The sequence below is a fragment of the Terrapene carolina genome, unplaced genomic scaffold (genome assembly GCF_002925995.2).
Source record: "Terrapene carolina triunguis isolate 2854851 unplaced genomic scaffold, T_m_triunguis-2.0 Scaffold714, whole genome shotgun sequence".
In the NCBI taxonomy this organism is placed as follows: Eukaryota; Metazoa; Chordata; order Testudines; family Emydidae; genus Terrapene; species Terrapene triunguis.
The window spans coordinates 22,072,819-22,086,619 of record NW_020665065.1 but is presented as its reverse complement, the minus strand read 5'-3'; the positions used below and the strand labels follow the sequence as shown (position 1 = coordinate 22,086,619).

Below are 13,801 nucleotides of genomic sequence, written 5' to 3'. Positions count from 1 at the left end.
CATTACATACAGATGCTATAATTAACCTGGTTTTAAAAAATTCCTAAAAATGAGACTATGAAGTCCTTTTAAACACAGATTCAGAATGCTGCCTGCCCCCGCAAAAAAAATGACATAATGAAATGCATGCTGTGTCATTTGAGGTAAAAATATGCAGAAAATCAGTGCTGAGGCAGACCATAGTCAACTTGATTTAATTCCCCTCATTTCTGTAATGCAGGACTCAAAGAAAGCCCAATGTTTAATAGTAATAGCATAGCTCTTAAATCAATTTAAGAGCCGTTACAGTACTAGATGTTTTTGAGGAATTTAGTTTTCCATCATCTCTTTCAGAGGAAGAGAATAAATTCTGCAATAATAATTTATCCCAAATATAAAAAGGATACAATTTATGATTATCCCCTCTCCACCCTCTGCCTTTATAGATAAATGTATACATTTAAAGAAGAAAAAGGACAGGGGTTATGCTGCTAATTATATCAGCCTTTTCCTCCACCTTTCCTGCAGTCCCAAAGATCACCTTCTTTTATTCCAGGAAAAATAACTGTATCTCTTCCAAGTTCATATGTGATTAGGCAATATATTACCTGTGGTATACAGTACTGGGGGCCCTGGGGCATTGGATACGGCATTGGCAGATGGTTAACCATCATGATGTGTTGGTTGGTTTGATAGACTGCAGTTGGTGTTTGCGCACCAGGACGGATAGAAGGGCTGCTGTTCTGGATGGCAGCTCTAGAAGGCTGTATTTGAGGCCGCTGAAAAAACTAGAGGGAAGCAAAAAACGAAAACAAAAAAAAGTCAAAAAGTTATTTTTTTCCTGAAAAGAAAATGAATTTGCAATATCAAATAATAGTAGAGAAAACCATACTGTAATTTTTAAAAAAAAACAAACACACTTTCAGAGGGTTGCCACCTGTTCAGAAAATTGCAGGACAGTTTCCATTAGTGTTTTAACAATGGCCATTTACACACAATCCTCAGTTTTACTAGGCACAAAGTGAGAAAGACAGACTAAGAGCAAACAGTTAAGTTTTAAACTATAATGGTGTAACTATTAATGTGTGTATAGTGAATTATATGCACCAGCTTTCAGACTAAAGGTCAGAGGAAAGGATTCTATGCAAAATGTACTTTATAGGGTGGAGTAGATTGAAAAAAATACCAACTTTATAAGTGATTTGATAAGGCAGTAAAAGATCAAGGAAACTGCATTGAAAAAATTCCAGAAAAGCTAAAATTCAGACTTTTATGGGGGTTGTAGGTCCCCCCATACTTATCCTCTTTACCCTATTGAAAGTTTGAAGGGCCTACATGTCCTGCATTCCTTTTTCAAAAAGGTGGCAACCCCTTTCTAAGTTGCACCAAACTTTTCCAGCACACTTGCATAAAGTAACCCACCACACAAGTGTAGCCCACACAGAAGCCCCAGGGAACAAAGCAACCTGATGATATGTGGCTCAGGTCTCAACTCTCTTTAAGACAAGCATCAGCATCCGGGATGTGGAAGCATTCAGGGCACTAGAAGCCCTCACTCCTACTACAGTCTTAATAATCTTGAAACTAAACAGGTAAGATATGCATCATACATTAATACATTCACTAATTTAATAATGAAATATGTGATAAAGAAACACTTATACCATGCAGAGCCAGTAGTTAAAATTACCTGGATGGGTCTGAATCCTCCCTTCAATAACGAAGCAAGAAAGCAACAGGAAACAGAAAGAAAGCCAATGGAACAACTTACAGATCAATATGAAGGTATAGGATATAACATTAGCCCTAATGTAATAGTTTCAATAATCTTTCTATCCTGTTTTCTATATAACAGGGCAGGAAAGATACTGAGCTAGTATCAAGAAATCTTTTCCTGGCAGAATCCCAAGCATATTTCAAGCAGAAGTTTTCTAGAAAGTTTTACACTGAAGAATAAAAGTTAAAAAAATAAAAATTTGCAGCAAACAGAATACTGGAGAAGACTTTATGTGCAGCTTGTTCTTAATTTCAAACATTTTTCTCTTCCTCTCTTAGTTATATTGGTAGTCCAGAAATAGCACTATGCACTAAATAGATATAAACCTATGCTCAAATTCTAGATTTGGTCTCCAACTCTATACCAAGGCTAGAAGAATAAGAGATATGTGCTTCAAACTGCTGAGCAGAAAGTAACGTAGTCATATATCACTCTACAGCAACCAGTGCTGATTGATCAGGTGCATTAAAGCAAGCAGTCAGCCCGTGGCAAGCTATACCATCAGTACAGGGAAGAAGAGAGGCAGATAATTATTGGGGAATGGAAGTCTGGGCTAAGCGAGGTTTGGAAAGGATGGGCCAATATATATGTTTTACTCTTAAGTCCACTGGAGAAGAGAGCAAGGCAGAAGGATCCTATGACGCACCTGTACTTGGAAACTGTGGCAGTGATAACAAAATAGTCATTCTGGTCATTCCTGAAGATTTTGAGACACCATGATAGCCCCCGTATTGAATGATTTCTCTCCAAAAATGTCAACACTTACTCCCTTTCTCTGAAGGCCAGATAAAATGAATATGAAGATGAAAGCAAAAATGTTATTACTAAGCCGTTAACCTGGATGAAGAATTGTATCATCAGTCACATCCTACAATGTGTTTTGAATCAGAAGAAAGCTCTATTGTTTGGGCAAAAAACAAAAACTCCCAAACTTCTGGGTTAGTGGAAACTAGGTGGTTGTCTAGCCCTGGAGGACCAAGTGATCACTATCTGATATAGAAGATGTGGTAAGTTCATGCTGATCGTGGCTATGATTTCTATGATTTCCAGTATCCAGAGACACCAGAAAGAGAGAGTGAAAACAAATTTAGAGATTTGATATTCTTACTGACACAGCATCACAGATATAGGCTTGAAAAGGATCTTGCCAGGACTGCAATTATAAATCTCATTTTTCTTCCATCTTTGTGTTTTCCCCTTTTAACCTATGCAATCTCTTGAGCTAGCAAAGATGAGCAAGAACAGGCTTGTATGTAGGGTTCAAGGATGAAGGTTGTTTCTCTGTAGTTCTTCCTCTGGTGTCAGCCTTTGACTGCCTCTTGGCTGGCTTGCTGAGATGTAGTTACTTCTAGCCCACCAGTGATCCACAATGGAGCTCTCCTCATACAGAATCAGTGACCCTCTGTTTCTATATGTATTCAAGGTGAAAATAGATTGGATGGAGACTCAACTTTGGTCTGGTCTCTCATTATGTCGACTAGCCAGAGTTTCTCCACTGTCCAAATTAGTGTGACAGCTTGCTCGATCAATATCTACAGTCATGTTCACATATCGTGTTCACAGCTGCCATAGAAAAAAATCAATATTATCTTCAAATTCAAAAAATAAAGACTGTGGTCCTTCAACATTGGAATTGAAGTATGTGAAGCCTGCCTTTCTCCTCCAACAAGGTCACTCCATTCTTAGGAGGAAACAAATTGGCTAGCAAATATGCAATATAGGCCACCAAAATAGTGAAGAAATGTATGGAAATGGAAATTACTGATTTGTGTATGGCTTTTTACCATCAATCAGTGTGTCTAAAAGAACAGGAGTACTTGTGGCACCTTAGAGACTAACAAATTTATTAGAGCATAAGCTTTCGTGGGCTACAGCCCACTTCTTCGGATGCATATAGAATGGAACATATATTGAGGAGATATATATACACACATTCAGAGAGCGTGAACAGGTGGGAGTTGTCTTACCAACTCTGAGAGGCCAATTAAGTAAGTGAAAAAAAACTTTTGAAGTGATAATCAAGATAGCCCAGTACAGACAGTTTGATAAGAAGTGTGAGAATAGTTACAAGGGGAGATAGATTCAATGTTTGTAATGGCTCAGCCATTCCCAGTCCTTATTCAATCTTAAATTGATTGTATCTAGTTTGCATATCAATTCCAGCTCAGCAGTCTCTCGTTGGAGTCTGTTTTTGAAGTTTTTCTGTTGTAAGATAAATTGTAAGATCTTACAACCGAAAAACTTCAAAAACAGACTCCAACGAGAGACTGCTGAGCTATCTTGATTATCACTTCAAATGTTTTTTTTTTCACTTAATTGGCCTCTCAGAGTTGGTAAGACAACTCCCACCTGTTCATGCTCTCTGTATGTGTGTATATATATCTCCTCAATATATGTTCCATTCTATATGCATCCGAAGAAGAGGGCTGTAGCCCACGAAAGCTTATGCTCTAATAAATTTGTTAGTCTCTAAGGTGCCACAAGTACTCCTGTTCTTTTTGTGGACACAGACTAACACGGCTGCTACTCTGAAACCTGTGTCTAAAAGACCATCTGAAGCTGTCTGTAAAGTCACAGGAATGCAATTCTAAAACAATTCTACTTCTTGAGAAACAAACTGGCTCCTCTTTCTGCGGTCACCGGTGGAATGAAAGTGCACTTAGAACCAAAACATAGTGCCTTCCAAAACACATGGCATGCTTAGCAAGCTTGAGGCCTTATATTAAACTGTTACATAGCTATCTATCCTTGCAGTTCTGGGTACAATGTGAACCCATAGTGAGGAGATCGCTGGGCTTTAAGAAATAATACTGCATATGTCATAGCAAAAGTTGCTGATAGCCAGTTATAATTCTTGGGAGAAGGAGAGCAAAGGCACAATGATTTTATTACTTCTAAAAAGACAGACACTGGGAAATCAATGAGTTACACTTCTGTCAACTAATGTGAGAGGAGAATACCACCCATTGTTTAGATAATAGGTTATCAACCCAGTGGTGCAGAAGAACCAAAACTTTGGGGGGGGGGGGCAATGGGGGAGGAGTTGTGACGCAAATTTGAGTGAGATGATTTGCAAACATGAGTGCCGGGTTGCAATGCCATACTAACATGTGGGTCAGTGTTAGCAGACCTCCCCAAAAAAGTGAGTCTCTAAGGCCTGGTCTACACTAGGCAGTTATGTCGAATTTAGCAGCGTTAAATCGAATTAACCCTGCACCCGTCCACACCACGAAGCTATTTAGTTCGACATAGATTTCTGTACTCCTCCCCGACGAGGGGAGTAGTGCTAAATTCGACATGGCCATGTCAAATTTGGGTAGGTGTGGATGGAATTCGACGCTAATAGCTCCGGGAGCTATCCCACAGTGCACCACTCTGTTGACGCTCTGGACAGCAGTCCGACCTCGGATGCTCTGACCAGCCACACAGGAAATGCCCCGGGAAAATTTGAATTCCTTTTCCTGTCTGGCCAGTTTGAATCTCACTTCCTGTTTGGACATCATGGCGAGCTCAGCAGATGCTGAGCTCTCCAGCAGAGGTGACCATGCAATCGCAGAATAGAAAGACGGCCCCAGCATGGACTGATCGGGAAGTCTTGGATCTGATCGCTGTGTGGGGCGATGTGCCGGGCTTTCGGAGCTGTGATCGAAAAAACGGAATGCGAAGATCTACGAGAAGATCTCCAAAGCCATGACGGAGAGAGGATACAGCCGGGATGCAATGCAGTGTCACGTGAAAATCAAGGACCTGAGACAAGGCTACCAGAAGACCAAAGCGGCAAACGGACGCATCGGATCTCAGCCCCAGACATGCCGTTTCTATGAAACACTGCATTGCATTCTAGGTGCGGCCGTCACCACTACCCTACCACTGACTGTGGACTCTGACGATGGGGTATTGTCGACGGCCGCTTCCTCGGAGATGTTCGCGGACGGGGAAGATGAGGAAGGAGATGAGGAGGACGAGGCAGTCGACAGCGTTTACAACGCTGATTTCCCCGACAGCCAGGATCTCTTCATCACCCTCACGGAGATCCCCTACCAACCCTCCCACGGTGTTAACCGTGACCCTGAATCAAGGGAAGGATCAGTCGGTAAGTGTTTTAAACATGTAAACATTTATTTTGAACAGAACAGGAATGGAATATTAACAATGGGTTTTTCATGATTACTTTGCCCTAGGCGCTTAACTTTTTAGTCCTTGCCAGTGCAGCTACTGGAAAATTCTGTCAATATCATAGAATACAAAATCATAGAATATCAGGGTTGGAAGGGACCTCAGGAGGTCATCTAGTTCAACCCCCTGCTCAAAGCAGGACCAATTCCCAACAATATGTCCGGAGATAGAGCAGAAATCCTCCTGGGACATCTCCACGAAGCTCTCCTGGAGGTAATTTGAAAGCCTTTGCATTAGGTTCCTGTGAAGAGCGGCCTTATTGTGTCCTCCATGGTAGGAAACTTTTCCGCGCCAGGCTAGCAACAAGTACTCCGGGATCAGTGCCTCGCACAGCATGGCCGCATACGGCCCTGGTTTTTGCTGGCATTCACACAGCATGCGGGCTTTCTAAGTGTCCGAAATCCTCATCAGAGTGATATCACTCATGGTGACCTGCTTTAAATTAGGGGAATGTTAGTATTGGGACTGATTGCCTGTTCCTTTACATAACTGTAACCGGCGGTTTACAGCCACGCGGTGGAGGCGGGACAGGGGCAGCATACAGGGATCTTTCCCGGGGACAGCCCCGAGGGGGGTGGGACAGGGGCAGAGTTCATGCTGGCCGGATTGCTGGCAGCAGGAACTGGCCAACGCTAGGGGCATTGCTTTGAACGTGAAAGGAGAGCACTGCTATAAATTAAGCTTTCAGCAGCCAAAAGTCTACGGCTTACCATGTCCGCCTGCTACCCGAATTCCGCTGTCCTGCCCCGCTTTTGTGATCTGTACTCCAAGACCCCAGGCACTGAATGGGAAGGCCGAAAATTCGACCTTGTCCTGAGTGCGCATGTGATAGGTGCTGTGCATGGTCTTGTTCACAGAGAAAGACTATGTTCATTGTTCACAAAAATATATCTTTGTGAGGAATTCACTCCCTTTTTCCCATCCCACAGCTGCGAGTGTCTCCCGACCTACCCCGGCATCCCCCTCCCAGAGGCTGGCGCAGATTAGGCGCCGCAAGAGAAGGACACGGGACGAGATGTTCCCCGAACTTATGGGCTGCTCCCGAGCCGAGGCGGCACAGCAGACCCAGTGGAGGGAGAACATGTCGCAATACCAGCAATCATACAGCGAACGGGAGGACAGGTGGCGGCAGGAAGACCAGTAGGCGACTCAAACGCTGCTTGGACTAATGAGGGAGCAAACGGACACGCTCCGGCGCCTTGTAGATGTTCTGCAGGACCGGAGGCAGGAGGACAGAGCCCCGCTGCAGTCTATCTCTAACTGCCCTCCCCCACCACAAAGTCCCATCCCCCCCTCACCCAAAGTCCCAAGAAGGAGGGGCGGCAGGGGCCGTGAAAACAGTCACTCCACCCCTGCAGACTGCTCAAGTACCAGACGGCTCTCAGTCCCGAAGTTTTGATAAGTCCTTTCCTTCACTCCAAAAGCACCTCACCCAAGCCCCCGTCTCAGTGTCATCCCCTGTCTAGTTGTTAATAAAAAACACGTTTCTGTTAATTACTGTTTCCGTCATGTTCTTTTAGAGGACAGTGTGTTTGAAGGGGGGAAAGGGGGTTGGTAATTGGAGAGGACAGTCACCTTTACCAGGGTACAGACACGGGGGCAGGTTCAGCAGCAGGTCACACACACATTGCAGTCACTAGGCACCCTGGTCAGTCTGGGAGGTGGTTTTCATGTTCTGTGTGGGGGGGCTATGTGAGTTTGTGGTGGGGGAGGGCGGTTACAGATCTTATGCAGCGGTCCTTAGCCTGGATGACAGAGCCACGCAGCAAGGGATCTGTAACCATCCTCCCCCACCACAAAGTCACATAACCCCCACACACAGAGTCCCGAAAAGGAGGGGTGGCAGGCTCCGTTGAAACAACCAGTCCACCACTGCGGACCGCTCTAGGAGCAGGAGCCTGTCATTCCTCGAGTTTAGAAGGGTCCTTTCCATCACTACACCTGCTCCCCACCAGTCTGCGTCCCAGTTTCAACCCTTTTCCACGAAACCCTTAATGAACAAAGTTCCATTTATTTTATTTTTAAAGGTGTGTTGGAAGGGGGGAAACGGGGTGAAGGGGGTATGTAACTGGAGAGGATAGTCAACATTAACTGGGTAAATAGTCACAGGTTACCCAGCTCACTGTGGAACCTAGCTTTCAAAGCCTCCCGGATGCACAGCGCGTCCCGCTGGGCTCTTCTAATCGCCCGGCTGTCTGGCTGGGCGTAATCAGCAGCCAGGCGATGTGCCTCAACCTCCCACCCCGCCATAAACGTCTCCCCCTTGCTCTCACAGAGATTGTGGAGCACACAGCAAGCTGCAATAACAATGGGGATATTGGTTTCGCTGAGATCAGAGCGAGTCAGTAAGCTTCTCCATCTCCCCTTGAGACGTCCAAAAGCACACTCAACCACCATTCTGCACTTACTCAGCCGGTAGTTGAAGAGTTCTTTTTCACTGTCCGGGGCGCCTGTATAGGGCTTCATGAACCAGGGCATTAGCAGGTAGGCTGGGTCCCCGAGGATCACTATAGGCATCTCCACATCCCCAACAGTTATTTTGTGGTCCGGGAAGTAAATACCTTCCTGCAGCCGTCTAAACAGACCAGAGTTCCTGAAAACATAAGTGTCATGAACCTTGCCTGGCCATCCGACGCTGATGTTGGTAAAACGTCCCCTATGGTCCACCAGTGCTTGCAGCACCATTGAAAAGTAGCCCTTTCTGTTAATGTACTGGCTGGCCTGGTGCTCCGGTCCCAGGATAGGGATGTGAGTTCCATCTATAGCCCCACCGCAGTTTGGGAATCCCATCGCGGTGAAGCCATCTATGATGACCTGCATGTTTCCCAGGGTCACTACCTTTGAGAGCAGTAGCTCAACGATTGCGTTGGCTACTTGCATCACAGCAACCTCCACGGTAGATTTGCCCACGCCAAAGTGGTTCGCGACTGACCGGTAGCTGTCTGGCGTTGCAAGCTTCCAGAGGGCTATGGCCACTCGCTTCTGGACAGTCAGGGCTGCTCGCATCCGGGTGTCCTTGCGCTTCAGAGCAGGGGACAGCAGCTCACAAAGTTCAAGGAAAGTTCCCTTACGCATGCGAAAGTTTCGCAGCCACTGTGATTCATCCCAGACCTGCAGCACTATGCGGTCCCACCAGTCCGTGCTTGTTTCCCGGGCCCAGAATCGCCGTTCCACAGCATCAACATGATCCATTGCCACCATGATATCCACGGCGCGGGGTCCCGTGCTTTGCGAGAGGTCTGTGCCACTCTCAGACTTAATGTCCTCACCGCGCTGCCGTAGCCTCCTTGCCCGATTTCTCAGCATCTGCCTCTGAAAAAGGTGGATGATAAGGTGTTGACAACGGCCATAACTGCAGCGATGGTCGCAGTGGGCTCCATGCTCGCAGTGCTGTGGCATCCGCGCTGTCACTCACCAGAAAAGTGCACGAACTGATTGCCCGCCGGCGCTTTCAGGGAGGGAGGGCGGGAGTGATGGTTGAATGACGACAGTTACCCAAAACCACCCTCGACACATTTTTTTCCCCAGCAGGCATTGGGGGCTCGACCCAGAATTCCAATGGGCAGCGGGGACTGCGGGAACTGTGGGATAGCTGCCCACAGTGCACCGCTTCCAATGTCAATGCTTGCCCCGTTAGTGTGGGCTCACAAAGTCGAATTACCGTCCTTAGTGTGGACGCACACGTTCGACTTTGTAATATCAGTTCCACTAATTCGATTTAAGTAAAATCGAACTACTCTTGTAGTGTAGACATACCCTGAGTTTTAAAATTAAGGTTCTCTCCTAAAATACCCTTGACATGTGGGGCAAAGGATAATTAATGTATTCTTTCCCTCCATTTAAAGAGAGCAATATCTTGCCCTCATACACATGTACATATCCACCCACTATCAAATAAAGGACTGCTTTTTTCTAATTAAGGTGGCAACTTCTGTTTCTTCTTAGAAAATGCAGGCACTCTCATGTCCAATCCAACCCTTTTGAGTTTAGCTAACTCTTTTCAAAGAGGTTAATTTTTGTGTATCTATGATATTTGGAGGCAGTTTTGTAAGATGTTGCTTTCCCCCCTTTTGCTGGGTTATCTAGATGTTAAGATTCCAAGAAACTATTTCATAAAGGGATAGCTCAGTCATTTGAGCATTGGCCTGCTAAACCCAGGGTTGTGAGTTCAATCCTTGAGGGGGCCACTTATGAATCTGGGGCAAAATCAGTATTTGGTCCTGCTAGTGAAGGCAGGGGGCTGGACTCAATGACCTTTCAGGGACCCTTCTAGTTCTATTTGTTTTTATTATTTTAGGGGGAGGGATAGCTCAGTGGTTTGAGCATTGGCCTGCTAAACCGAGGGTTGTGAGTTCAATCCTTGAAGGGACCATTTAGGGATTGGGGGGAGGGGAATCTGTCAGGGACAGTACTTGGTCCTGCTAGTGAAGGCAGGGGACTGGACTTGATGACCTTTCAAGGTCCCTTCCAGTTCTATGAGATATATTATATTATTATAAATTCTATCGAGATATACCTATTAGTCTCTATTAGGTGGCAGAATTAGGGAAGGACATATTTAAACCAACTTTTTTTTTAAATTCTGTTATGTGGACACTATATCAGAAATGAAGATCTCTATCAAACATAGTCATTATCTGTGAAAGAAAAAGGGTGTATAACAAGGAGGCAGTCTGGCTTAGGTGGAGGAGGGTTGGGTTGAGAAAAATGTAAATTGCATCATTTCTAAATTTTTGATAAACACAATGAACAGGGGGATGTCAGCCTCTTCTCCCTCAGGGATAATCTTAGTGAACATTTCATATCCCAACCTGAATTTAGTTATCTTACCCCTTCACATCTTTATTCCATTATGTATGTAGTTTCATTGAAGTCAAATGGGACTTAAGTGCATGCCTAAGTACTTTCCTCTCTAAAGGCCACAAATAACCACATTGACTTTAGTGGGACTGCTCAAGTGAGTAACTACTCCCATTAGTGAGAAAGAGTTTCATAATCTGGCCCTAAATTTGTGACCAATTTTAAAATGCTATTTTAGTTTTAATAAAATTTAAGGGTTTAGGTTCCAATCCAGCAAAGCATGTAAGCACATGAATAGTTCCACTGACTTCAACAGAATTACTCACATGCTTAAAGTTAAGCACATGCTTAGGTACTTTGCTGGATCAGGACCTTACTGTCTGCTCTTCACCATAGCACATAAGTGTTCATTTCCAATTTTGACCAAATATTTGCAGAATTTCAGGTTGAATGCAACATTTAGTTTCATTTTAAAGTTTTTTAAAACTTAAAAAAATTAAATTCAAGTCAAATTCAAAATGAAAAGTGGTTGCAAATCAATTTTTTTTTGAAGTTTTGTGTTTTTTTTTAAATCAAGACAATAAGATGAATTTGACAAGTTTTGTTTTTTTAAATTTGTCACAAAGAATGCAAACACCTTTTGGCTGAAAAGTTTCATCCAGCCCTAGTTGATATTCATAGTAAAGTGAATAACTGAAACATTTGCAAAAAGTCTTCAGTATGTGGCCATATTGTTAGGCCACTTCATGATCTAGTCATTTAAAAATGTCCTCTTGCCCTCATGTCATCCTTATCACAAACAGTGGAGTAGAAAAATGGGATTCAATCTATTCTTCCCCCTGGAGGAAACACATACATCAACTCTCATACCATTCCTATTATTAAATGGCACAATAAGTGGAAGCATATGAAAAGAGTTCCGTCTTCAAGAAAAGGCACAAGGAAAATGTTTTTAAATAAAACTTCTTAGCAGCGAAGATACAAGAAGGCCGCATCCATCTTTTTTAAAACATTCCTCTTTTACAGACAATGGGAGCAAATGGACTCACTTTTCAGAAAAAGGTCAAATCTTTGGAGTCAGAGAATCCTCAGTATCATTTGGGAGAAAAGACAGTGCCACCTGGGAGGCACTAGAATGACTACATTCCCATTCAAGACTCAAAAGAGACACATTTATAGAAGGAACAGGAGATTCCCCACCCCCCTCCCCAGTATTGATGAACCTGAAGTTGTCAGAACTGGATGAGCTGCCCTTGACTGGACTGGGGGAATACAGTGGCAACGGGAATTTTGAGAGCTTAAAAACTTGAGATGGATACCAGTTGGGGAACCAGTGACAGACACAAAAGGAAACTGATGCATGGAGGCCATCTTAATCTTTGGGTCTTTAAATATCTACATATATCGCTGCATCATCTTATGTAAATTGTCTTTGTAACATTTAAACTATAATAACCACACCAGAAACAAGTTACCATGCTACATAGGATTATGTAAGCAATTATTAGAATTGATTTTTCTTTCTTTAGAAAATAAAGAACAAACAGTATATTATGGTGAAGTAGAATCTTCTTTCCAGTAGGAATAAGTCTAAGGACAAGTTCTTGCAGCTTTTTCTGCTAACCTGACTCCTCTGAATGGTCATTAAACTTTACAAACACTGGCTTTGCGATAAGCAGAAAGTTCTTGAGTAAAGAGACCACAAATGTGATACCTGTTTTAAAAAGATCAAATATGATCTAAAGCCCATATGAATTCTAATGAAATCTAATAAAAGAATAAGTGGCTACAACTGTGACCTTACTACTATAGCATAACATTTTTAAAAGAGTGATCATAGATTACTACATAAGGATCTAAATTAGATAAAATCTGTTTAGTTAGTGTATGTGACAAAGTGCAGCCCATAGAGCACTATAGTTTGCATTATTGCTAACTATCAACAATAAGTTGCAAGCATCATGATAGTTAGCATTTTTCTTAAAACCTCTGCTCCTGGAGTTATGAGAATCTCAGCTTGCTTTATTTATTTTTAAAGAAAGGAAGTGTCTAGCTCTGCTGGTTGCAAAGAAAAGCTTGAAAACATGAATCCAACATGACAAAACCCAGATGGTAAATAAAGAACCATCTTGCCTTTTTAAGCAAAAAACAGCAACAACAAAAACCACTGAAAAACAAAGCCACTTGGTGACGACAATGCTGAATCTGACTCATGGCCACCATAATCATTAACTGGGCAGTGTAGCCCACCATGATTAATTCTATTAAATAAGAATATGGCGATTAGCATAATTAGATTGCCAGTGTGGTTCACAGCTAGGCAAAGCTTGGGCATTCAAGAATAAAATAGGCCAAGAAGGCTCTCCACTCCGAGTATTTAAACTAAGTAACAGCACATACTTTATAATCAAGCCCAGGACTAGAGGCATCTGAGCAGGACTTTCCCTGTCATTACTGCTCCCAGCTGTGGCAGGTCTGGGTCCATGCACCAGAATCGAGAGCAGGAAGTCTGTCTCACCCCTGAGCTGAAGCATTGCTCATGGACAGTATCTTTGGGGAATTAAGCTGCAAAGCTCAAGCAAGTCTCCCCCGAGCATCTGCTAACTGCAATTTTTAAAAGGCTTATATCTTGGCCAAATTTGGATAGTTTTTCATGGTGATAGTAAAAAGCCCCCACCCAGCCAAATCTCAAGTCCCTGCTCTAAAGCCTGGGGGCGCTAGAGCTTCTCAAAGAAAAGGTTACCAGCATTTTTTAATATGGGAAAAACAATGTATTCCCCCCCCCCCCAAGCTCAATTTTTAAAAAAAGTCGATCACTTTGAGATAAAATTTCCAAAAAAAAAATTCAACCTGAGGCAAACACCTGGCGTGTGAAATTTCAGCCCAGCCAGTTAAAGTTTGGCAAAGTTATAAGCTTCTGAAAAATGGTGTTATAATGTGCATCATTGGGCAACCTTAATAATAGGCAGTGTGAGCAGCCCACACACATACAGGACTAAAAAAAAAAAAAATAGAATTAAGACCTTGCTTGATAATGAGGCAAAAATAAGTTCATAATTTATCTTTTAC

General features: G+C 43.3%; 1 protein-coding gene across 2 annotated transcripts in view; it reads right to left on the bottom strand.

Moving 5' to 3' along the window:
• Window positions 1-13,801, bottom strand: part of EIF4G3 (eukaryotic translation initiation factor 4 gamma 3) — a 399,442-nt gene that overhangs the window by 181,615 nt on the left and 204,026 nt on the right. For both annotated transcript variants that reach the window (XM_026659916.2, XM_026659925.2), the window contains exon 8: window positions 588-767. In XM_026659916.2, coding sequence (XP_026515701.1) covers window positions 588-767 — 180 coding nt within the window. The remainder of the gene's footprint in view (window positions 1-587; window positions 768-13,801) is intronic.